This window comes from Musa acuminata, chromosome BXJ1-6 (genome assembly GCF_036884655.1).
Source record: "Musa acuminata AAA Group cultivar baxijiao chromosome BXJ1-6, Cavendish_Baxijiao_AAA, whole genome shotgun sequence".
Taxonomy (NCBI): domain Eukaryota; kingdom Viridiplantae; phylum Streptophyta; class Magnoliopsida; order Zingiberales; family Musaceae; genus Musa; species Musa acuminata.
Genome location: NC_088332.1, coordinates 44,777,932 through 44,802,782, shown reverse-complemented (window position 1 = coordinate 44,802,782; position 24,851 = coordinate 44,777,932). Strand labels below are relative to the sequence as shown.

Genomic DNA, 24,851 nt, shown 5'->3' with positions numbered 1-24,851 from the left:
TCCCCAGAAAATTTCTCTTTGCTTCCCCGACTCTGTCCTTGGGAATCTGGGTTTTCGTCTGCTTTCAACAAGTCCAATGCAGTCGCTGTTGGAGAGAATAAAGCAAGCAATCAAAGTCCATGAAGAACTTTGGCAAAGATAGAGAGATTACCCTTCCTGGTTTATCCTCACCCCACACACACACACACACAGCAGAAGGAAGGCAGCTTTAGCTTTTAGTTAAAGGGGTGTCCTAAGAATCTTTGATGTCGGTCTCGCTTCTTCAATTAGCAGCCGAAGCAGGAAAGGTTAAACAGGAGGCCCTGCAAATCCGAGTTGGCTCACGTTGCCTCACATGAGCTCAATCACGGCCATAACCTTTGTGTCAAACAGCATGACACCACATGGTATCAGATTCCATGATGCTGAATGAAGCATGTAAGTTAATATATGATACTACTTCATTTCCAGTATCCGCCAAAGAGATGTCCTGCTATAATTCATGAATTCTCTAAGAAAACAAGAGCTGAAGCTTTTGAATCTGCAACTATCCGTTTTAACATATCAGTGTTCTCGTACTTTAGCAAACTTACAAGTCCACAAACCAAATGGAAGTCATTTTCCACATACAACCATGTGATTGATGATACATTTACAGCTCAATGTTAAAAACTCGTGCTCTTTGTTTACACATAATTGCAAAAGCCACAAAGCATCAGCAGGCAAAATGTTCTGATACGCATATCACAACCTCCCAATGAAGAAAAAGCTAGGTGTCAACAGAATCCGCGGAGGTCACATTCATTCTTGGCTCACTCTGAGCATGGATGTGACCCTGAGTCTGGGTTGAAGCCTCAGCTTGAGCATATGCCTCATGCTGCTGCACCAAGAATCCATTCATGCGTTCTAGCAACTGCACGGCTTTCCTCTTCCCCCGTTCTGTGCCACTGATGGCCAATTCTTGCAGTGGTCCCATTATCCCACATTCCTGTGCCGCAGCCATGGTACCGAGCTGCTGCTCTCCGTCGCTAAGATTCAGCAGAGTAGCTGCGGCATTCTCTCTGTTCCTGGGAGAACCATTTGCTATCATCTCCACCAGCAGAGGGACAGCCTGAGCAGCTGCAATCGCAGATTTCCCTTCCGGGTGGCTTGACAGTAGGGCCAATATTGCCATAGATTCATCCAACATAGACTCTGCAGGTTCTGTAAGAAGCCCCATAACTAGTGGAACCACACCTGCCCTCACTGCCTTCCCCTTGTTCACTTGGTATATGCACAGATTAAACAGTGCTGTTGCCGCATCTTTCTTCCCTCTGTGTGTGCCTTCACTCAGCAGTGACACCAATGCAGGGATCGCCCCTGATGCCCCGACGGTCACCTTATATTCATCCACCACTGAAAGACTAAAGAGTGTCGCTGCAGCATTCTCCCGTGCTTCCATGCTACCATCTCTTAGAACATGGACGATACCAGGTATGGCCCCTGAAGAGATTATTATTGCTTTATTGTCATCATGGATGGAAAGATTCAGAAGGGCAGTGACGGCATGCTCCTGGGTGCATAAATTTTTGGATGAGAGTAGATTTATGAGGAGGGGAATAGCACCAGCCTTAGCTATGCAAATGCGGTTGTCAACATTCCGCTTAGCCAGCAGACGAAGCTCTCCAGCAGCTGCTAGTTGATCATCAAGATTTGGGGAGGATAACTTGCAGAGAAGTGCATCTATATTAGCAAGTTCACGTGACGAGCAAGCTGAGCTGGGATTAGTAGATCGGGATGGGCACTTGGGTGGATCCATGCCATTGGCTTCACACCACTGTTCTATGAGGCTCCAAAGGACATAGTTTGGAGTTAATGATGCATTAGATAGCCTCTGTTGAGTTTTTGGACAAGTGTCATGGCCAGACGCCAGCCACTTTTCGATGCATGTCCGCTCATAAGTCTGCATATAGATAAGAAAATCATCTGTAAATGTAATGCAAAGACAGCACCGCCTAACCTTTCATAATAATAGAAGAAAACTGAGAGTTCAACAGATACCTGCCCAGTGGCCACAATGACTGGATCTTTCATCAACTCCAGTGAGATTGGACAGCGGAAATCATCAGGAACAATAGGAACTTTTGGCTTTCCATCCAACAGGAAAGGCTTTGAATCTGAGCGAGTGCCCATCTCAGGGTTCTGGGTCTGCACAAAATCTTTTATCTTCTTTAACAACATTGACATCTTTTCAATGTTTTCTCCAGGATCTCCACCACTTGCAAAGACCATCTCATGCAAAGCTAATGATTCTTGTGTAAGATCACAGATGGTGACTAGCTGTAATTGTTCTGCCAATCTTTCTAAAGTATATGGATCTAAAATGGCATCATTGCTCTTGTTGTATAGAGATAAGAGATTAGAATACAGCTCAGCATCGGGCATGTCATCTCGTTCTTTGGCTCTTTTGAATTGAGCATGTACCAACTCAATCTACACATAATGTTTCTTATTAGGCACAGCATTAAGAAAATCAAATTTGGTTCTCTTTACCCTATAAGTTTGAGTTCTTCAAATAGAAATTATATGCTAATGAATTAAACTTACAGTAGTAAGTTATTGTTTTCTGGTGACTGTACCTGTTCTCTAACTTCTTCTGATATTTCAAGTTTATCAAAGGAAATCCCATCCAAAGCTTGATCTATTTGAGAAATTACGTCATGAAATCTTTTGATCATCTTCTCCCTCTCTAGGACCTGATCACATGAGGCAATGTCCATGCAAAAAAGTTACATTCAAACCCAAAGTGGCAATCATATTATGCATCTAAGTATCCAAGTAAAAAGAATCAGAGCAGTATTTTCCCAAACCGAGAATCTAAAGTCTTGGTCATGGCAGTTTTTGCAGGTAATAACCAAAGGTCTTCACTTCACTGAGTGTATAGTAGTACTCTTCAAGAGATAGCATCTGAATATCCATTTATTTCTTTCCAGGAGAGTAGAAGCAAATTTAATAATGCCTATGAAGCCAAAAGCATCAGCTAAATAACACCAACCGTGACAGTAAGTGTAAGCTTAGCAAGTTAGATATAGAGGACGATGGCCTAATCAACACAGCAAAATTAAAACATGCCACCTTGATATGCAAAAGTTACTGCTGGTAACTATATATGTCATATCATCACAAGCAAGAAACTGTTAGATAATATGTGAAGGTAACAAAGGGCTACAGAAAGCAGGCAAACAAGCAAAAAGAAAACATTTAATACTAAAAATAATAATTGGACAGTAAAAATACTTTGATCTCCATTCATCTAATTAGGATTATGGGATCTGGATCCCGATCAGTTGGTTCAAGAAAAGTTCTTGGTGTACTTTAGGTCAATTAAGATTCTTGTATAGCCAGAGTAGCAATATGTGTGAAAGAATATAAGTCAACATGATCATTTTGGTTTAATACATTGGAGTAAGATAAGTTCCCTTTGAAAGAACAAATGACTCTCAGCTAGCAACATAGATGGGGGGAGATTTGATGATGAGATTTGATGGTTTCTTTGAGGTAGTTCAACAAAGTAATTTTGAAACAACTTAAGAAAGATTTCTTCAAATGCTTAAATTATGTTTAAAAATAAACTTTAAATAATACCTATCCCTCAATGATCGTGATCATTGTTGATAATTCCAAAAACCCTGCCCCTCAATTATTATAACCATTGTTGTGTGACAACAAGAACCATCAACAATTGACAACAACCGGCAACAACTCATACTCTAAGACATCAAACTCGATCAATCTGAAATATTGTTCTAAGGAAACAAATCATTATACTTCCAACATTGGAAATATTCGGTATATACATAATTGATTACTTCTTTAGTGACTGCTGGCATGTAATTTTCCTTTCCATCGAACAATTAGTTAGGTTGTTTCTTGTTTCCTTTACCTTTTTTACTTGTCTTTCCAGTTTGGGATTACGGCTGTTGCAATTACCCCTAAAAATCTCCTGAGCTCCTAACTTAAGGAAATCTCAGAAATTGATATTCTCCCTCATATTCAAGTTGAACAGTAAACTATCTTAAAGAAAAATAAATAACACATCATGTTTGTCAAATCAAAACCAGGCCTTTAGCTACAATGGACGTAGAAGCACAAAAATTCTCACTGATTTCACAAACCTCACGGCCAAAAATGGACAAATCGAAGACATGTTTATCAAACTATTCCCCTTCAATCTTAAAGAAAAATAAATAACACATCATGTTTATCAAATCAAAATCAAACCTTTAACTACAGTGGATGTAGAAGCACAAAAATTCTCACTGATTTCACAAACCTCTCGGCCAAAAATGAAGAAATCGAAGACACGTTTATCAAACTATTCCCCCTCATATTCAAGTTGAACAGTAAACTATCTTAAAGAAAAATAAATAACACATCATGTTTGTCAAATCAAAACCAAGCCTTTAGCTACAATGGATGTAGAAGCACAAAAATTCTCACTGGTTTCACAAACCACGCGGCCAAAAATGAAGAAATCGAAGACATGTCCGTGTGGGATAAAATGGCAAGGCAATAATTCGAAGGAAATTGTCGAACCAACATACCAAGAAGATCTTGCTCCCCTCGCTGCCGAGCCGGAGGAGGTCCTTGGCGGCAGCAAACGCGTCCTCGAGCGGGGCTAGGGTTCTCGCCACCGGCTCCGTGATCGGGTCGCGCCCGTCCCCCAGCTCGTCGAACATGGGTGCAAGGAGCCTGATCCGCCGAGCGAGGCTGCACAACGGCTTCCTGTAGGCGTTCCGGTACTCGGAGATGGCAGAGATCTCCTCCACCGCCTCCGCCAGCCGCCGCACCACCGCCTCCCCTGCCACCATCGATCCCTTCTCTTTCTCGTCCATCGCCTAGCTTCCCAGAAGCAGCAATCGAAAGAGGCTAGGGATTTGAAGCAAGCTGGGCAGGAGGGAGATTGATGACCGAGAGTCAAAGTCTTGCTCGACTTGGACCTGTTTACTCGATGCATCGTTCTCAGGTTTCTCGGTTTAGTCAACCCCGTGACGTGTACACCAAACCGCGCGTTGGCAGGGTTTACACGGCCGCTCCAACAATCAGACCTAATCCCACATGAATGACTCCACTTCCGACGTAAAGCGACCACAACCAAACGCGAAGGTCTTGATGGGTTTGATTTGACGATGTGATGGGTCAGTTAATGAAATTAGAACTCAATATCAAATTATTACCGGTATTCGTGACGTGCGAAAGCTAACTTTTCTCAGATCGACATAATACATTTTGGCCATAGTCGAATGAGAACATCCACGAAGATCCACATGTCCTCTCATGACCGGTGAACTGTCATCGACATCTATTGGCGGTGTATTTTAGCTCCCTTGCAAGTCAAGTATATGGCTTTGTCGGCTTCTCTCTCTCAGGCATTCTTTCATTCATGTTATGTATCTGCGAAACACGAATATGTCAAGCAATATCGACAACGGGAGTGAAGATGATAGCAACATAAGATTACTCAAAAATGAAGTGCTCGATCGACGAACATCAAGCAGATGACATCCAAAATGCCAAAGCACATGTAATAAACTCTAGATTATCCACTGTTCGATTCGAAGAACAGTAAGCAGAAAACATCAACAATGGGATAATGATCATCGAAATTTGTAAAGCTACAACAACGGAAAAAAAAAAATCTCTAAGCAAGAAGTCTCCAAGTAAACAAACATTTAACCAGATGTCAATCCAGCTGCCTAAATTCTGTCTATGGAAAATCCGAAGGGTCGCAGAAGGCGTCATCATTTCGTTTTATCGCTCGCTCCAGCAGACCTGAGTATAGAAAGAAGTTTCAGGACCGAAAAGCATTCAGGTAAAGATACAAATCAGCAGCTGGCATATTCTATAGGCTTCTGTCTTGAGATGAGGTGCTTGCTTACCAAAAGCTCTGAACCACAAGTATGAGGCTGGAATATTCAGACATTCAGAAAAGATCAATATGATAATGCAATCCAACGTAATTCATTCCTCGTCTTAATTCTCACAGCAAATCCTGTTTCATGAAACTTGATCCCACTAAGTAGCTAGTCTAAATCGATTCCGTGAATGTGCTAAGATTGCCTTAGCCACCTAACTTTCAACCACAACTGATGGTCGAACCAAAACCTGGCTAAAATCATACCAAAGAGGACGTATATACCATCCTTCATAATGCTAATTAGCATATCAATTCCACTTCTCTACATGACAGTTTAAATTTTTGTCACAATTGTTGATTTTATTCAACACACTGACATATCTTATGCCAACCACAGTTTTTGTTATAATGGCAGGAAATATTTCGGAACCTAGTCATAATAGCAGAAAATATACTGAAACCGATTAATCAAACCCAATTTAAGAACAAAAGTATATGCATCAATCAAACAACATTGAATTGCAGCCTCATATTCCTCATAATAAAATCACATTTAAATATGCCTTTATCAAATAAAGTTCAGCAGCATATAATCAATTCTTGTAACTCAGATAAATGTGAATTCAAAACAGAGCTAATTACCTCATCACCCGAAGCACATCAGCCATCTCCTCTTTCTTCTCTTGGCTCTTTCTCGAGTTCCCAGCGTTCTTTTTGCAACTTTCAGTTCATGTTGTCCTTAGCGACTTTCAGAAGCTCAGTGATCCTCTTCTCATATGGGACAAAGCAACCCACTTCCCTGATCAAGTTCCTGATAAATAAACCCTCTCGCTAGGTTTCTGGAGTATAATTGTCATTTTACTGTATGCAACTAGCAAGAAATAGAAGTCGGAAGCATATGGTAGAAAAAAAAGTATTGATCAGCTTTCATCCATTGACTTTTAAAAAGAAAACACCATATCTGTCATTTAGATTGAATAACAAGAACTAATATCCAAGGCAAAGAAAAAATTAAAAAGAAAAGAAGATAACTACAATTCCGAATCAGGTTATATATAGTTAGAAATATTAGCAACTTTCTGATTTGTTCTGCATTAACTGGTTTATAATATAGCTAGCTACCTGTTCCTCTCAAGTAGATGATGATGCAAAACATCAGAGAGGATTCTATGTTGCAAGTACAATTTCTATATCAGAAACAAAGTGTATAGCAAGAATTCCATTGTCTATAATACACAGTCATGGTTTGTTTCAACAATATCGTATGAAACTCAAGGAAAGAACACATAAATAACAATTCTTGCCAACTTGAAGTTGCTAAGTTCAAACGTGGTTAATACAACAAAAATAACAAAGCCGAAAGTCTCTGCGATTTGAGGTCGGGGATCTTTTGCCTCAAAGTGTGGTTAATAGCTTGCATTTAAACATACCATCCAACTCGTCACAGTAAACTCACAAAGTCAATCAGCGGCCGCTCCATGTCTCCATCTAAAAGTAGTCATTTGATCTAATCATAAATCAATCTCTTGTGTGCAAACAATCATCCCATCTTGTAAAATAGAAAACAAATATATATTCCCCCAATTTCCAACTAAAGAATCAAACAAGAATCCATTCTCAGGGATTTCACATTCATACACCTTTTCTGCTGGAAGGTCGGGAGGGGAAAACTCCCTCTTCCTGACGGTGTGCCCTTTGTTGAGCCCAACGAAGATACCGGTGTTCGACTGAGGAAGCACCATCGCTAGACCCAGATGGAGCTGCTACTAAGCCATAATTTGGGTGAGACAAAAGACCACGGGAACGGATCGCTTCATACCTGCGCCTCGGAAGACGAAGAAACCCTAGCAGCGGAAACGGAGGACGGGGCGGCAACAGGCGTAGGGACAAAAGCGGGGTGTGGTCAATCAAGAGAGCTGATGGACGGCTGTGATTGCCAATTGGGTGGCGCATCGGTCGGTGTGGATCTCCTACCTGAGCCCAGCAGGGGATTCCGACTCATGCAGCTCAGACCCACTCTTTTTATTGGAGATTAACGTGAGGGCCCCTTCTGTCGACCACTAAAATTCAGCCGCCAATGTATCACACCGTTGGGTTGTACGTACCAAGAATTATTGGTGACAGCGGCTTACTCTCACCGGCCGTCACCACATCCAGATATGAAAATGGCGGGAAAACAGTCACTGTGCTGGGGACACTTCGTGTACAACGCCGCGAGTGGAGGAGAGAGGTAGAAGAAAGCGAGAGAGCCGAAGCCGCGTTCAAAGAGAGACGGTGAAAGAGGGTGAACGAGTTAGGTGATGGCACCGAAGAGGAAAGCGAAGGGCTCTGCTCCGCCGCCGACCATCTCGCCCAGGAAGACCAGGAGCGCCACCGCCGGGAAGAGGGCGGATCCTCCGGCTGAGAAGCCGTCCAAGAAGGCCAAAGTTTCGTTGAACGGGAACGCGATGAAGTCGGACGGTGCCAAGGTGAAGGCTGATGATGCGAAGGCGAAGAAAAAGGCTTCCGATGCCGACGGAGCCCCCGATGCTGCCCCACCTGCTAACACTGACGTCTCCGCCAAGACCGTCATCATCGAGGCGTGGTGAGTATTTCTGCTTTCTAACCGATTAAAAGAAGCATTTTGGCTCTTTTTGTTGGATTGAAACTAGGGTTTTAGACATCCCTTTCTGCATGGAACCGTTGGATCTTTCGAACCTTTTTAGTAATCCATGACATTTTCTCTCTTTTCCGCGAGATTATCTTACAAGAAATCCATTTACATAAAAATTGCTCCTTGCAATCCTCTCAATTTAACATTTTTAGAAATCCATATGGTAAATATCCTCTCTCTCTCTCTCTCTCTCTCTCTCTCTCTCTCTCTCTCTCTCTCTCTCTCGCACACCTTTTCCTTTTGCATGTTTTAGATTATATGTCATGTGGCAGATATGATCCGAACACACTCCTTGCAAGCACTCCTATTTAGTATATACAACTTTGAACACTGCAACAGTTATGTAGACATATTAAAGAACATTGTTTTTATATTTTTGCCGAAAATTTGTTAGTTATTAATTATGGTAAAATTGCATTTCTGCTTCTTGTATTGTTTTGATCCTAAATCTTGTATTATGACTTTTAGTGAAAATAAATAATATAAGGAATTCAGAGTCAGGTTTATGTGTATTTATTGATTCCTGTGTTTTTTCTATGGCACCCATGTTGGGTCTGTATGTGCTTTCTAAGGAACAGTGTTGTGTGCTCTGCATATTATTTTACTTAAGGTGGTGATGTTAACTTGTGCCTTGGGCAACTGCTATGATTTGTTTTGGTAACTGAGACTTCTAGTTATTGCTCTTTTGAAGGTTTTACTGTGATTGTTTTGGCATTATATCTTGATCATTTCATTTCAGCAAACAATGCAATTCCTTCAAGACAAGGGCCATAAGGGTGAAGGAAGGCCTTGAAAGTGCTGTGCCTGGAACAGTTGTTACAATTAATCCTGAGAAGGTATGCTTCTTCTTGCAGTTGGAACTTTTTTCTCCAGGGCATTGCTTGTTTAAATGGTTCACGCAATGAAGCTAGATTGGAAACTTGTTGACTAGCTTAACAATGAGCACCTTTTCATGGATGTTATGTTGCAAAAAAGGAAAATAAAGCAGTTTGATATTTAGTCAACCATGTAACTGTTTATCTTCAGTTCATACTTTATATTGTGAATTAATTTTGAATCTCCAATGGTTGTCATGTTTGTGATGGTGTAATGTTGTCCAATTATGTATTGGTAACTCCTATTGCAGTCGAATGCACACTCGAAGCATCTTGTTTCTGTTTCAAGCGAATGTGAGATTGTAAACATAAAAGTTTTACGTTTATTTCCTGCTAGTCCATCCATATATATAAACTGCATTTTCATGAATCTTTTTTATTTGATCCACAAATTCAGCCAAAATATAGCCTCCGGTCAAGTTGAACTGTTGAAGTCATTTGATAGTGTAAAAGTATAAGATGCATAGTGAACATATGATAGGACTTTATTCAACAACAACAGTCTATTAGTATGTCCTAACGTCCAATTGATTTTAAATTTTTGGCCATAAATGATAGACCAGCGATTGAAGAATTGGTTAGGATGAAATCATGGTATGAATTAAAGATGATAAAATCATCAAAATTCTTACAAAGCATATGAAAATAGTCAAGTCTACTGACTCGCCTATTTGTCTGTCAGCATGCAAACCGTACAGTGCCTTAACATTATTCGCCTATTTATCTTTCTTAAGCATATGGGGTTTTGTGCATCATATACTTGGTAAATTGTGATACAGATTAAGTTTGCTATGTTTATAATACAATGCATTCACTCCTCTAAGTGCTGCTGTCCAAATTCCCAAACAAGGTGGTATTATATAAGTAAATCAGTATGTTTATTTATAACATTTCATGGTTAAGAAAAGTATATTTTCTTCTTATTAACGGAAATGAATAATGTTTATCTGCCATTCATGATTCTGTCATATTCTATTCTTCTTTACCTAATCGGTTGGTTTGGTTTCTATAATATATGCAGCCACGACGGGGATGCTTCGAGATACGTGAGGAAAGCGGTCAAATTTTTGTTTCATTATTGGTAACTCTTGTACAATCTTGTCTTATTAATATATTATCTTTAGAAAATTGGTTGCTTGTTACAATATCATTTTCACAGGCTTTGCTTAGGATGCACGCAAACGTGCATCGGATAGCTATTTCACACAGTCTTCATCGAAATGCTGATGACTAGTCCTTACTAAATTAAGGATCTTAGTTTGTGTGTGATTATGGATGAATCAAGCTGATAGGGAAAGAGTGGCGAATTAGTTCTTTTATCTGGTTGAAGTGGTATTACACGGTTTCAAGAAATTACTCTATATGTATTTATAGGTCATTAATCTGGTTAAAGTGCTTTCTCTTTCATGGCCTGAAGGCTGATCAAGTTGCTCAGCACCAAAAGACATCTTTACTAGAATAAGTAGCTCACCTCCTTCATTTCCTTGCAGAATATGCCAAGGCCATTCACACCCATGAAGAAGCTCGACATGGATGAAGTCATTCAGGATATCGTTAAGAAGATCGCTTGATTGAAGGTGGCATTATTAGTTCAAAGAGACGTAGGATGCATGCTGGAATACTTGTTGCTTTCTGACTTCCTATTTTGGTGGCCTCGGCGATGCCCACACAGTGTTTGTTTCTGATCAGTCTAGTGGAAGTTCATGAATGACTTGACCCGTAATCCAATATCATTTTGACTCATATTATCGTGCTTTTTCAGCTGTCGGAAAACAATTAGTCGGATGGATGACTAATGCTGTACTCAATGTCATCTATTTCTATTTCCTAAAGCAATCACATCGTACAATCGATGTTATTGCTCTGTGCTTGTATCTCATTTGTTTGATATCCTTAGTGATTTTTCTTGTTCGTTCCTTGTAATTAAGATCGGTATACATAAATCCATGCAAAACCGAAACTTTCAGATGTGTTTATTCAAATCCAATAATCGGATTACATGTAATCCCATCAAACAAAATAGAAAAGAAAAGAGAGAAAACAATCACTAGGAAATTTGTTTAGATGTAAGAATCGTATGTGCGGTGGCGCCAAGAGCAGAGGGTCAGTTGACAATGGCGGCGTCTCCTGCTCGCGGCTTCATGGCCACCGGGATGAAGGCATCGAGGCCGAGGGTGGAGTCGTCAAATCGAAGGGAAAGCTTAGCACTGCTTCGGCCTTCAGCTGGATTGCTGCACACCCTCGTCGAGCGCGGCGGAGGCTTCCTGGGCGCCGGCGGACAAGTGGAAGACGACGGAATCCTGTGCGACTTTGATGTCGGCGTGTGAAACCCAACGTCGTCGACGACTGTGCTTGGTTTCACTTGTTGCTGTTCCAGCTTTGCTTCTGCCTCCAACTTAGCGATGCTTTTCTCCTTATTCCTGAACTCCATATCTTCTCGCTCGTGGATTTCTCTGCTTCGGCTTCTGCTTCTAACTTATATAGTGAGCTTTCGGGTGGATTCGGAGACCGTCTCGGACACGAACAAGGAGTCTAGCAAAAGAAAGGTAGGAGATAACGGTTCGAACATCATCATCTATTCCAACCCAGAAGATCACGGCCGTCGATCATTTCGGTGTCACTGCCTATAGTCCCACATCGTCTGTTTAAGAAAGATAAATAGACTCATTTGAAGCCCAGCAAGATCAATTGGCACGACCTTACTTGAACAGGATCTGTTCTATAGGCTCGTACAACTGTTACTTCGAGTACGAAGCAGACAGGCATCATAATCTGGTTGATGACACAAGACCTCAGAATCAGAGCGTGATTAATGGCTAAGATCGTATGATTGAGGCCGCAGAGGATCGTTCTCAGCTGGTCCTCGCACCAGATGGGGTGATTCTGGGGTTGTCTGACAGACCCAAACCACAATATTTTTAGTTCGTTCTTTTTCAAAAACACACTTTGTTATTCAAACAAATTATTTCCAGCTGTTTTTTTCTTATTTCAGGAAAAATAAACAGTGTTTTTGCGAAAAATATTTTATTTTATGTTTTTTTCTCAAAAATACACTTTCTCAAAAATACACTTTCCAGCTGTTTTTTTCTTATTTCAGGAAAAATAAACAGTGTTTTTGCGAAAAATATTTTATTTTATGTTTTTTTCTCAAAAATACACTTTCTTACTTGACAGACCCAAACCACAATATTTTTAGTTCGTTCTTTTTCAAAAACACACTTTGTTATTCAAACAAATTATTTCCAGCTGTTTTTTTCTTATTTCAGGAAAAATAAACAGTGTTTTTGCGAAAAATATTTTATTTTATGTTTTTTTCTCAAAAATACACTTTCTTACTTGACAGACCCAAACCCTGAAAATTTTTAATTCATGTTTTTTTTTCAAAAATACACTTTGTTATTCAAACAAATTATTTCCAGCTGTTTTTTTCTTATTTCAGGAAAAATAAACAAAGGTAACAGTGTTTTTTTCTCCAAAAATTCAAGTTTCTATCCCAACAATCAGTGTTTTTTCGAAAAAATATTTGTTTAAGGTACTTTTTCCTTCCAAAAAAATACAAAGGCAACAAAATATTGTCCCGGTCCCGAACCAAAGCTCAGACCAATCAAAATTGTGAGTTACAGATTTTTTTTTTCCTTCCAAAAAAATACAAAGGTAACATAGCGTTGTCGCGGAAAACAAAAAAGAGAAATTCTCACACTAGAATATGTGAAAAGAACATTGACCACCAAAACCAATTTTCCTTTCTAACAAACCAGAGAACTTATTTTTGGATGCAATTTAATTGGCAATACAGCACACCATTAATCAACCTTGACGCCGCAATTGATAAAATAATGAAAAAATTGAATAACCTAATATATCACAACACAGCTGACTCTTCTCACCCTTCACATGGGGTGAATATTCTAAAGCTAACCATTGTGATTACAGATGAAAGAAGAATGACTCCCTACCTCCTTAGGAAAGAATTGTTTAAGAATGAAGGTACAACAGTGAAGCCAAAAGGTTGCTGTCTCAAATGCTTGGCTTGCATCTCAAGTGGAATAGAATTGACTAATATACAAGACACTCCTACAACGATGAGCACCAAAACTGCCAGGAGACATGACTTCCGGGTATTATGGATCCAGAGGTTGTGAATGCATGTTGAAGTGTCCGACAGCACCCACCCGGGTGACAATGATTAGGTTCCCATCTTCTGTTAACTCTTCTGACAACTATAAAAATGTAGTAATCCCAGACCGTAAAGAATAGCAATATGCAGTCTGAATGGAGCCTGCAAACTTGGAAAGAATGGTGCTCTCGCAAGAGGCCAATGAAAGAATGAATGGCACATCGACTCCAACATCAGTTGAATCACTATACATGTCAACCAAAAATTCCTTGGAACTGATACTATCGAACTGATGAAGATCTCAAGATTTCAGTTTTGTTTGAGAGGCACATACAGTCAGGGCATGGGTAACTGTATATCGAATCATTTGGTCTTTTCATCTCAATTCCCTTGGCGTCACTGTGAGCTCGCATGTTTAGCAATTGGCGCTTCAGTGACTTCCATCTGTGAAATAAGCAGGTAAAATGTATTACATCATGTAAACATGAAAAACACTTTACTAGGAATATCATGCATGACATACATATGTGAAAAAAAAAAGATATGATAAACAAAAAGGAATCCTTGGTCTACTGAATATCAATCAAAAATAATAGCAGTATATAAATATAAACGATTGTCTTAAATGAAACTTCCTTTCTCCAAAAACTGACTGGAAAGTTTCCAGCTATATATAATAATTAGCAAAATCAAATCATTGGGTAGGAAACTTTCACACTCAAAATGAGTCTACATGTGGTACTAGAAGACTACAGTACAGAGACTGCTTTCCCTGACACACCTACATTAACTAGAAACAAATAAGGATACTGGATGCAGATTTATTTGAGGTGTTTCAGACTCTTCATCTAATCTTCAAATGTCCACACTCAGTCAAAGCATAACAGCCAGCATGAATTTAAGCTGATAGAAAATTTAGATAGAAAACACCGTTCAATTTAACAGGGTAATTATGCACCTTCTCTGCCATAGATTGTCCAAGTTTGTTAGTTAATAAACAAGGATATAATTGTCTAATAAAGTTTTGACATGTAAAGTTCTCATATTCTTGGATCTAAGAATGGAGAGGAAAGGCAATATTACTCTCCACATGTCCCTACACATCTACAGTCCAGATAAAACTATTTTCTGAAAGGTACCCACAGCATTTCCCATTTGGTAGACGCATTACAATCTAATACAGTCTTGTGAGTTGACTACCACATACTTGAGACAGAAAGCAATCGAGCAACAAGAAGATAATGTTGTCAACTTTCTACTTTCTAACTAGCGAAAATAATTCATTTTTTAACTGAGATTGGATTAACTTATTGAATGGTAGAACTAATCAATTGCTTAAAATTTATAGGCCACAAAACTGCTTGACTTGAAAATGCTAAATTCCAAAGGCAAACATGATAAAATTTAATGAGGTAATAATAGCAGGTCAACTGACATACCCAATATTTGGATTATCAAACAATAACGCTAACTTCCTCTTGTCAGGTTTGATAGTCTTAGAGTGCCCACCATACAAGTATCTCCTGTGGCCGATCAGAATCTGAGGGAAGTTTCCGCCTTGAGTACTCACAAACACTTCGCTGTGAAGACAGACACTGTAGTCTATTGCAGCCATCCTAGAGGAATAGTTCTGCAGGAAATAGTCATTTTACGTGAATAACATGAAAATATAGACAAATCAAAATGTGGTGCTTCGAAAAGAATGAATAAAACATAAATACCTCAAATGGAGCAAGTTCCTCTGCTGATGCTAGTGTTTCTTTAGTTTGTAGAAGGGGAAACATTTCAAGAAGGGGAGCCATAGTCTTCTCAGCTTTGTAAATTTTCCCAGAAGCCAAATAAATTGCAGTGTCATTACTGAAACCCATGCCACGGAGCATCAAACCAACCTTATACCAAAAACTGAAGTGCATTAGTATGCCTAGGATGCGTAAGTAGAACTTTATGTTCAAGCATCAGCGATGGAGCCAAGCTAACATTGCCAATCAGTGGAAAAAGTAAATTATGGTTTGTGAAAACATAAGTGAGTTTACCTGCTTTATGTTGATGAATGCAGACTAATAAGGCATCTACACTACTTTCTATTCTTCAATGCTAACCTCACAATGTGCATTATTCTGTCTTAAGACTATCCAATGACAAAGTCATTAATTTTTCCAGAGACTCGATATCTTAACTGTATTCCTCTTGTATTTATTGCAATATAATGAAAAAATCAAATAAATGATTTTTCTAATCAAAGTGTGAGCAATGAAGTTCAGTTGCATATACACCAACTTGCTCACTAAAGCAATGAAATCAGATGCATCAGCATTTTGCAGTTATCTTATCCTTGACATGCAGATCAATAAAATGGCCAAACCCCCTTGAAATGCAGAATCTAATTTCTTAGACAAAATGTCAAATTGTCAATAGCAATAAGAATCAGTTTCCACAGATCCAGAAGAAATTGATTTAACCAAAAGGCCATATACGAGAGATCTATTTATGTGCCACTTATCTGAAAACAAGGGAGCAACAAATACCCATTTCTCCGACAACATGAGGTTGATTTTGTGACTATTAAGAGTGGTAACAGGAAATTAATAGTAATGGTCAATCACACTGCACCCAGATATGGCCCTATCTAGTCGTGGTTACTAAACCTTGTGATATACCCATGTGAATGATAGCAAGGACGGTTTAGCGGCAACGATTGGAGAAAAAAGCAATGCAACCAAAACTGAGAGACTTGAAAATTTAAAGGGAAAGCAACAACAATGAGGAGATAATTAAACCGTTGATAATATTTCACATTTGTGTCATGATATGGTCATATCAAGTTGATCATCTGAAAACATAATATTAGCAATAATTACATGCATAAATGATGATTCAATTTTCTTTTCATATCTCCTATTAAATTAAGTTCATGTCCTTGAGTGAACCTTACAAGTAAGCAACACGCTAAAAGAAAACTGTAACGATTTGATACTAAAAGACCATCAGCAGATCATTCCAACATAAAAAAAACTACTAGACACTTCACATAACAAAGGATAAAATCGGTTATACCTCTAAAGGTGTTAATGGACATTTTCCATTTATCCTAATTGCTCCAGGTCGAATGATGCGACCAGGTTTAGTAAATTTTCCTCTCCAACCTCTCTCTCTCGCAGCAATCATGTCCTGTTTCTCTTCTTCACCGCCATCAAATATGCAACAAGAGAAGGCAACCATATCCTGGAGAAAAAGGAAAATACAACCAATCCATATGAACCAAACAACACGAGATTCAGCGACATCAAAACAAATCTGAATATACCTCTTCGAATCGCAGATGCACAGCAATATATCTCCCATTATTGTCTACACTGCGTTCTTTCATTCGAGAGACCAAATTTTCAGCCAAAGTTGTTATAGGATTTGAAAACCTCAATGCTTCAAAATTTGCCAAGCATCTTAGACGCTGAACTGCGGAGGGGGCATTAAATGATAACCGATTTGCAAAAGGAGAGAACCTTATCAGCCTGATTCAAATTGCAGACATAACTTTGTTAAGTGACACCAGAGCTATCATAATTGAAGTTTATATCCACGAGACTAAGAGTACCTAAATGCTTTAAAATAATAAAACGATGACCAATATTAGCTCATTCAGATAAATATTGTAATTTATGAATGCAGCTAAATGTACAATCAGACACAATATTTTACTTCTGAAACCTTATTAAAAAACCAATTAACCAAACTACTCCATGATTCCCAACCTCCTTCAAATTTCAATAGCAACCATCAAGTCCTACTATTTTTAAAGTTTCTTTTACCTAATTGGCCTGATCTTTGGACAAATTTATGACTTTTAGTCTTATAACTATTTTCTGTCAAGCTAAAATGTCAAATATAGAGTTCATTATATAATTTGTAGATATAACTAATCCGTCTTTCTTTACTCTCAATACCATTAACAAACCCCTATAACTTGTGCCGAAAAGAAAAGGATGGAAGAACAACAAGAAAAGAAATACAAGTAGCAACTAGATTGAATAACTCGAAATGTCCACACAATCAAAAGGCACCCAATTTGCGATGGCACGAAAAGCCTAATGTTGAAAATGCAGCACCAACTTATACCCCAAGATAACGAAAGAAGAAGAAAATTTGTCATATGCAAAAACAAATTTATTAAGATAAACAACAGTGACATAGATAATGTAGCATGACGGAAAAAACCACAATAGATTGTGATATACAAATTCCCGGGTGGTCCTCTGAACTTCCAAGTTAATAATTGAAAATGACAGAAACAAAGAGGTAAGGAACTCACTTTTCCTCAGCTAACTTAGGAAGAACAGCATCCTTGTAGTACTGAATGGATGACCAAGCTTTTATCTTGAAGTTAAACACATTGCTCATGTTGTTACCAAACCGTTCCATTAAAAATTCAGGGACCTTGTCAACGACACGCACCTCATTTATGAGAGTACTTATGAAGTGATCCTTGTCGTAGATATCATTGAATTTGCTGTGCCAATCATCAAATACCTCAGAAAACAACTTCATGAATCTTTTGTTGCTGAATTAGGTAATAAAAACCAGCACTTTTAACCAGAAAAAAGGGAGTTAAAATTTGGTATACAAATATCAATGATACAAACCAAGTAATAGACTGCTCCATATTAAGCTTCACTTTTGGTCTAATAACCGACAGTCAAGGTTCAATGCAAAAGATGCATATAATGGTCCACTGTTATATCTATTTCTCTTTCTGTGCTGTTTAATTTTGCCTTTTTCAGCTGGTCCTATGGCTGGATAAGGGGGGTTGCATTTAATTGGTTACAATTAGCAGAACAGTAGCTGAGCCCAAATAGTCGTGATATTGCATCTTGGTCAAATAGCAAACAGTCATTGTTGTCCAAAGCAAAGATGTACACCGCGGTCCACTGTGGCAAAAGGAACCTTTATATATAAGGTTGTCAAATTGTCCACAGAAAATACGATGGAGCTGCAATTGTGGGCCAATTATGGGCGCTTACAAAGAAACAAAACCATTCTTCTTTGCTTAAATTAACTATGGAACATAAGTGTGATGATAAATGAAAACAAAAGGTTAAAACTTATATATGAAATAAATGAGATGGAGATATGATAATAACCTAGGATCTCTCCAAATGCTGTGGTACGGAAAATAAGGAATAATAAGTGTCGCATTTAGATATCGTGCCACAGCAACTGCATTGCATATCTGCAGAAAAAGTATAAAATGCATAAATAAATGACCAAATAAGCACAATAACATACCCAGAATGGAGGATACGAAAAAAAAAAGAAAAAAAAAGGTCATTGCGAAGAGGAGGGAACAACCGATGTCCGTTGTTGATTCAAGCCACCATTTGCTTCAATAAATATGTAACCATTAGAATCAGGCAATACTGCAAAAAATAAAAAAAAGATGTTCAAATAGGCATTCGATTATACATGTACAAGGAAGTATGTTGATGAAGATTGTAAAATCAATCAAGATCCTAAAGAAGAAAAAAAATATAGATTGCATGAGATATATGTTCTCCAGTTGCAAATTCTTTTACAAAAAGAGCAATAGAAGTCAAAAAATTATGAGATTCACTGAACAACCTTACCATCAGCAGAGGTGTTTATGCAGGGTCGCCACCTATCATCCTTGAAAGAGTGCTTCCACACAGTTGCTAACTGCAGAATCACACAAAGTTTCAGTCATTAGGTGAAGTGATCCAACAAAAATGTATCAACTGCAATTGTGCCTACTATTTTTGCGACAACAGCTTTAGTTGAAAGTCTTGATTCCTAGTTTTGCAACTGTATAAGCACACTCTAATCCTTTGACGGCTTATCTCAGTTAAAGTACATTCCAGTTGATAGCAGAAATCCTCCAATCCCACAATAAGAATAAGAAATGGTAGAACGATTGTATTCTAGTTGAACTTGGGAGAGAATGTGGAAAGAAAAAGATAAAAATATTAATGCTTGTTGTGTTAGGTTTTATCACGAAACATCCAAACCAAATGCATTGTCATTTTACAATCTACTCAAGAATTTGAACTGAATTATGCCAATTAAAGACGATTAAAAGTAATTGCACCAGTGACGTTATGATCTTGATATGTCAAAGTTCATGCCTAGATATCTCTTAGGTTTACAAGAAGATGCAAGAAAAATCTAGATATTCTGATATAGAAATCTGCCCAAGTGAACCCCATCGAGAGAAAATAATAGAGAAGAAGATGCTGAAACGAAGGCTCGGATCCAAATCAATTTGCGAATAAAAGCAGCTTAAGAGGTTCAATTAGGGTTCAGAAACTGACCCCATCGGACGAGTTATCGGCTTCCATGTCAGCGCGGAGGCGCTCGTACAACATGGGGCTTCGGTAAACGGAACCGGGGGCGGGGCGGGAGATGATGCGGGGAACGCTATCGAGAGGCAGGGTTCCCATATAGAAGATCATGGCGGCAACATACAAGAGCGGCGCGAAGAGGAAGATGGCCTGCCGCCGGAGGAGGAGGGAGAGGAGCATCCACGCCATCCGTTGCGCGAGCGTCCGCGGCGGCGCCAGAGTCGCCCCCCTTCCTCCGCCGGTCTTCCCGCCCCTCCGATGGATCCTCGGCGACCTCCGGGGCGACGCCGGCGGCGAAGGCGTCCCCCCGCCGCCGCCTGCGCCGCCGCTCCCCAAGCGGTTGTAGGCGTGGTACTGCATAGCCGTCGACCACCGATCGATCCGCCTCGATCCACTCGCCCACCCTCGATCGATGGATCGAGCAACCGGGGGCGATTCAAAATCGTGGGGAAGGGGTGGGGGGGGCCTCGTGGATGCTTCCCCCGGGGTGGCTGTATTCTTTTCTTAGGAGCGAGACAGCGTGGTGGCACGCGGTAAGCGGATACAGGAGGGCGGTGTCGGGACTCCTGGGGGAGCCCCCGAGTGCGGCGCACGCTACTCGGTGGCGTTGTGGGTCCCGAGCTCGGTTGGCCCGCGCCGTCTCGGAAGGCACACATTATATGTGACATATCCTAAATTCAATTGTTCTGGCAAATCATCACGCCACCTTCATACGAGCTAAATTACCGGATTCTCGTGCCATGAATTAGAGCTCTAATTACCAGACCCAATTGAGTGGTGTGGGGCCAATTAGTGGGATGCGGAGGTCAAACCGAAACATGTCATTAACCTCGTTGGCGCATCAGGTTTTAGTCCCTCGTCGCTGGTTCAACTCATTATATGATTTTTTCTAAAATAATTTTTAATTTTCTTGACTTTTTTCTTTGAAAAAAAAAATTAGTTTTCACATTTGATGCTCCTTTTTTTTCTACTAATCCTTAACGTCTCTTCATGATTGTCTTAATCTCTCGCATTCAATTATATAGGACTCATGCTCCTAAACGAAATGTCGTTACGCACGGTACCACTGTTGTCATACGACATTAGCAATGAGCCTTCTTTCATCAGAGAAAAAATTAATCTCGATTTTTGATAGGAAATCTATTGTCAAACGACTTATGGTTGTCATAAGATGTCTAAGTTACCTTCCACTCATCTGCCTGTTTACATAAACAAATTCAAATTAGAGAAACACAATCTTCCTTCTCATTTATGATAAAGAAGACGATCATAAATTTTCTTAGTATCTTTTATAGAAAAGAAGACGGTCTCAAGTTTTTATCTTATCCTTTAAAATATAAAAACATATTTCGAGAATTTTTTTTTTTTCGAATTACTCAAACTCACATTTAAAAATATCAGATTACGAATTGAAAAGATCAAATGAAAAACCTTCGTATAAATGATACCTTAATAGCACAATATTTTTATATTAGAGATACTTCGAATAATTTAACATGTATAGATCTAGATTATATCGAACTGATTAAGATTAAGAAATGACAGTCGAAGATGCCGTTTAAATTCCTCTCGCTGCGCACCTCTCTTTAATTTGTTCACGTGTTTCCATGATAACGATCCGTAGATTCTCGACAGGGTGCTAAGAACGACGTCCACATCGCCGCATCAGAATTTAGCGCGAGTGTAGTGTGCAAAGCCATCATGTGATCATCTGCTCGCTGCACGGTGGTCCTGTCGATGCCTGTGCATCATCTTCCATTACTACGCAACCGCATGTTTCATGAACTATACATGAATAAGGATGTCTCCGACTCAGATCCACCTATTTTCTGCGCACTGTGCATGTATTCTGGGAAATGTAGCAAGTGTTGGTAGGTGTGGCATCTCCGTTGCATTAATGACGGCAAAGCAGGGCCTTCGGTCGATGTAAGTAGTACGTATCCCGAAGCAAGCAATTTAAGTGTACCTACTTTTGTGGAGCATGGTGGTTGATCGGTAGTCACCCACAGCGGCAACTCCGCTCACTTTTCTTTCTTTGGTTGCTGAATTGGCCTTCTTCTTTGTTCTTAGATCGTGTCTGGCATGACGATTAGGCACAGATCAACAACCTGCTCTGGTTACAGGAACTGCTTGTGGGAAGAAGACGGTACGGATTGACGACGGTAAGTCACATGCAAGCGGTAAAGAAGAGGAAGAAACATTGATCATGTTGATTCCGTCACCATACAGTAGGGTTCTGCCGTCGTATAAAGGGGAAAGTGGAGGACCCTTTCCGGTGACCAGGTGTGCTGTGACACCTAAAAGAACAAAGCAAGAAAGAGAACTTGAGCCTGACCAGGGACCTCACTAGAGCTCTTTTCAGTCATCAAACAGCATAGCACGAAGAAGTGCAGTTGCCAAAGGGCAAGCAGGTAACATGGGAGAAGAGGAGAAGAAGAAGAAGAAACATAAGCACAAGGACCAGAAGAGCCAGCCACAAAAGCCTCCTCGCCGAGACAAGTCTGCGACGGGCGACCCTCACTTCAAGCCGAGCGCCGACGTCAAGGGCATCCGCTTCGGCGGCCAATTCGTGGTCAAGTCGTTCACCGTCCGGCAGGCGACGCCGCTGGAGCTGCTGCGGCTTCTGGACATCCCCCCGTCCTGCCTCAGCCAGTGCCAGAGCCTTCCCTTCCCTTCCACCACCACGTACCTGCCCACCAACTTCACCATCTTGGCCCATCATGCATGGCACACGCTCACCCTCGGCCTGGGCACCAACAAGTCCAAGGCGGTGATCTTCGTCTTCGAGTCGGAGAGCATGAAGGTGGCGGTGGACCGGCTGTGGCCGCGCATGATCCCGCTGGGGGACGTCAACAAGAGGCTCATCCGGGGGCTCGCCGGCTGCGAGATGTCGCGGTTCAAGTTCCGAAAAGGGTGCCTGACGTTCTACGTCTACGCCGTGCGGCGGCTGGGAGCTGCCGGCTTCTCTTGCGCCGACGACCTACGAAGGATCCTCGAGGCGGTCGTGGCCCTCAAGGACTTCTTGGACCACACGGCCATGCTCGCACTGCCCAGCCAACGAAGCATCGCTTTCCCGAATCCCGTTGCAATGGCACACTAAGATTTGTTCCTCCCTCTCTCTCTCTCTCTCTCTCTCTCTCTCTCTCTCTCTCTTTGATGCCTTTCAATTCTTTGACGGCCACAGCCACTTAAATCTCCATAGTTCTTTTTCTCTCCTTCGATGTGAGAATCGCCCTTGTTTCAGTGAAAAGTGAGATTACTTGTGCATGCGAATGCTTGTTTCATTCACTGTGCTGGCCATGAGGTCCGAAGCTCGGACACTCAAACTCCTTTCGCAGGTGCTTGTCCTATCCTAAGGAACACTGTTTGCTCTAGCTGGAACTGAAAGCCAAGGAGAACATGACCGAAGGGTACCACAGCATCTTCAAGAAATTTGGATGGTTGAGGTGAGCAGGAGGAATCGTGTGGCCTTTCTTCTTCCTTGGGTGGGAAGGGAAACTTTGGATAAAGATGCAAATGGGGGACCGGATGCGTAGGTGCAGCAGATGCTTTTTGACGAAGGAGGAGCAGCGGGTAATCATGGGTTTGTAGGTGAGGTTGGTTGGTTGGGTGGATGGACGGACGGACGGACGGACGAATTGATGATGGCAGGTGGTGGCCGTGAAGGAGCCGTTTCTTTCCGGCAAATAGGAAGAGGACCCAATGCTGGTCGCTCCCGCTGGCCCACCAAAGGCGGAGACGGGGACACCACTTGCATGCTTTACTCTCTCCTCTCACGCCTCTTTCCTTCATCATGGCCGGTGGGACCGACCTCGCCTCCCTTTCCGGCTTAATACACCTACCAAGAGCGAGAAATTTTGGAATCGGACTATCGATTGCAAGCAATTTTTGGTTTTGGATTTAGGAATTGATTTTTTTTATTTTAGTTTTTGAACTTTCGATTCATTTATTTTAATTTTATTTAAAAAATATCTCTTCAATTAGTCATTTATTATTAGAAGCGATAGATTCATCGTTTGGAATGAATTTAGGTTTTTTTTGTTAGTTTGGAATCAGAATTCAATCATTTGAAATCATTGGATCATTAATTCTGTATAATTCCGATTCCGTGGGAAACAACTTTGAGCCATGGCCTAGGGCCAACGCGGCTCGGTTCGAGCCCGGATGACGGGGGATCTTTCCGGGACGGCCTTCAAGCCCGTCGAGGTGCTCGGCTGCGATGGTCGGGACAGGGTCATCGTAGCCTTCGGGCAGGAATTTCTCGTCTTCGCGTCCGGCGGTGGGGCCCTTCAGTTTCGCACGTGCACAAAGGTCGGGTCGAGGTGCTCGGCTCAACCCCTTCAACGATCAAGTTAGATGATAATGGTTATGGGCGTCTTTCTTTTTCTTTCTCCTCCTCCCCTCCTTTTCGTTCGGAATGCGAAGGTATCTATAGGGAAGCCTACCGTTTCCTGATGTGCCCTCTTGTAGGGGACAGGCTGGTAACGTCCGACACTGGTGTTGGCATGTCGTGAAGAACCGGACTTGAGTAGGCGTTAATGTGCCTCGGCCAACGTTTTGGTTCGTTTGACCTGGTGCTGTTGCATTGATCGAGGCGTCAGGCGTCAGGCGTCATCTGACGTCAACCGAGTCTTATCATAATCACTATCCTCATCATATTCTCCCCCGAAAAGAAGCTATGCGTCGGTCGTCGTAACGAGAGTCTTGTCAATTAGTCATTTATTATTTTTAATTTTTAATTTTATTTTATTTTTAAATTTTTATTTTATTTAAAAAATGTCTCTTCAATTAGTCATTTATTATTAGAAGCGATAGATTCATCATTCGGAAGGAATTTAGGTTTTTTTTTGTTAGTTTGGAATCAAATCAGAATTCAATCATTTGAAATCATTGGATCATTAATTCGGTATAATTCCGATTCTTAATCGGTTTGATTATGATTCAGGTCTATTTTGAACCGAATAATGATCGGATCTATTCA

General features: G+C 40.6%; 4 protein-coding genes and 1 non-coding gene across 8 annotated transcripts; 3 read left to right on the top strand and 2 right to left on the bottom strand.

Moving 5' to 3' along the window:
* Window positions 1-506: 506 nt before the first annotated feature.
* Window positions 507-7,705, bottom strand: LOC103990160 (protein spotted leaf 11). 3 transcript variants are annotated; one of them, XM_018827417.2, is made up of 7 exons: window positions 7,516-7,705; window positions 6,518-7,363; window positions 5,689-5,790; window positions 4,563-5,412; window positions 2,598-2,714; window positions 2,020-2,451; window positions 507-1,921 (listed from the first exon to the last, which is right to left on the bottom strand). In XM_018827417.2, the coding sequence occupies exons 4-7, from the start codon at window positions 4,851-4,853 to the stop codon at window positions 749-751; spliced, it is 2,013 nt and encodes a 670-aa protein (XP_018682962.2). In that variant the 5' UTR covers window positions 4,854-5,412; window positions 5,689-5,790; window positions 6,518-7,363; window positions 7,516-7,705; the 3' UTR covers window positions 507-748. The 3 variants fall into 3 exon arrangements, with proteins under 3 accessions (XP_018682962.2, XP_009407489.2, XP_065045499.1); XM_009409214.3 differs by having other exon boundaries at window positions 6,518-6,674; XM_065189427.1 differs by having other exon boundaries at window positions 6,518-6,669.
* A 387-nt stretch (window positions 7,706-8,092) lies between these two features.
* Window positions 8,093-11,306, top strand: LOC135677888 (uncharacterized). Its single transcript, XM_065190300.1, has 4 exons — window positions 8,093-8,459; window positions 9,268-9,364; window positions 10,425-10,484; window positions 10,894-11,306. Exons 1-4 carry the CDS (start codon window positions 8,176-8,178, stop codon window positions 10,972-10,974), a joined length of 522 nt encoding a protein of 173 aa, XP_065046372.1. The 5' UTR covers window positions 8,093-8,175; the 3' UTR covers window positions 10,975-11,306.
* A 790-nt stretch (window positions 11,307-12,096) lies between these two features.
* On the top strand, window positions 12,097-12,306 carry LOC135677968 (small nucleolar RNA U3). Its single transcript, XR_010514797.1, has one exon. It is a non-coding gene; the product is annotated as a small nucleolar RNA U3 (small nucleolar RNA).
* A 922-nt stretch (window positions 12,307-13,228) lies between these two features.
* Window positions 13,229-20,349, bottom strand: LOC135677280 (protein ESMERALDA 1-like). The gene is made up of 10 exons (XM_065189426.1): window positions 19,841-20,349; window positions 19,139-19,208; window positions 18,864-18,931; window positions 18,656-18,744; window positions 17,827-18,024; window positions 16,825-17,029; window positions 16,575-16,742; window positions 15,242-15,409; window positions 14,960-15,150; window positions 13,229-13,964 (listed from the first exon to the last, which is right to left on the bottom strand). The coding sequence occupies exons 1-10, from the start codon at window positions 20,228-20,230 to the stop codon at window positions 13,802-13,804; spliced, it is 1,710 nt and encodes a 569-aa protein (XP_065045498.1). The 5' UTR covers window positions 20,231-20,349; the 3' UTR covers window positions 13,229-13,801.
* Window positions 20,350-21,642: 1,293 nt separating this feature from the next.
* LOC135677279 (uncharacterized) lies at window positions 21,643-23,143 on the top strand. 2 transcript variants are annotated; one of them, XM_065189425.1, is made up of 2 exons: window positions 21,643-21,796; window positions 21,941-23,143. In XM_065189425.1, the coding sequence occupies exon 2, from the start codon at window positions 22,287-22,289 to the stop codon at window positions 22,968-22,970; it is 684 nt and encodes a 227-aa protein (XP_065045497.1). In that variant the 5' UTR covers window positions 21,643-21,796; window positions 21,941-22,286; the 3' UTR covers window positions 22,971-23,143. The 2 variants fall into 2 exon arrangements, with proteins under 2 accessions (XP_065045497.1, XP_065045496.1); XM_065189424.1 differs by having other exon boundaries at window positions 21,653-21,803.
* Window positions 23,144-24,851: the final 1,708 nt, after the last annotated feature.

What these genes read in the sequence shown, in the direction of transcription:
- LOC135677279 (XM_065189425.1), top strand. Translation starts at nt 22,287, where the DNA reads ATGGGAGAAGAGGAGAAGAAGAAGAAGAAACATAAGCACAAGGACCAG.
- LOC135677280 (XM_065189426.1), bottom strand. Translation starts at nt 20,230, where the DNA reads ATGCAGTACCACGCCTACAACCGCTTGGGGAGCGGCGGCGCAGGCGGC. An exon ending in CCGATAACTCGTCCGATGGG is followed by an intron (nt 19,209 to 19,840) that starts GTCAGTTTCTGA and finishes GTGATTCTGCAG; the next exon opens with TTAGCAACTGTGTGGAAGCA. An exon ending in TGAATCAACAACGGACATCG is followed by an intron (nt 18,745 to 18,863) that starts GTTGTTCCCTCC and finishes CTTTTTCTGCAG; the next exon opens with ATATGCAATGCAGTTGCTGT.
- LOC135677888 (XM_065190300.1), top strand. Translation starts at nt 8,176, where the DNA reads ATGGCACCGAAGAGGAAAGCGAAGGGCTCTGCTCCGCCGCCGACCATC. An exon ending in ACCGTCATCATCGAGGCGTG is followed by an intron (nt 8,460 to 9,267) that starts GTGAGTATTTCT and finishes ATTTCATTTCAG; the next exon opens with CAAACAATGCAATTCCTTCA. An exon ending in TTACAATTAATCCTGAGAAG is followed by an intron (nt 9,365 to 10,424) that starts GTATGCTTCTTC and finishes TAATATATGCAG; the next exon opens with CCACGACGGGGATGCTTCGA.
- LOC103990160 (XM_018827417.2), bottom strand. Translation starts at nt 4,853, where the DNA reads ATGGACGAGAAAGAGAAGGGATCGATGGTGGCAGGGGAGGCGGTGGTG. An exon ending in AGGGGAGCAAGATCTTCTTG is followed by an intron (nt 2,715 to 4,562) that starts GTATGTTGGTTC and finishes TCATGTGATCAG; the next exon opens with GTCCTAGAGAGGGAGAAGAT. An exon ending in CAGAAGAAGTTAGAGAACAG is followed by an intron (nt 2,452 to 2,597) that starts GTACAGTCACCA and finishes CATTATGTGTAG; the next exon opens with ATTGAGTTGGTACATGCTCA.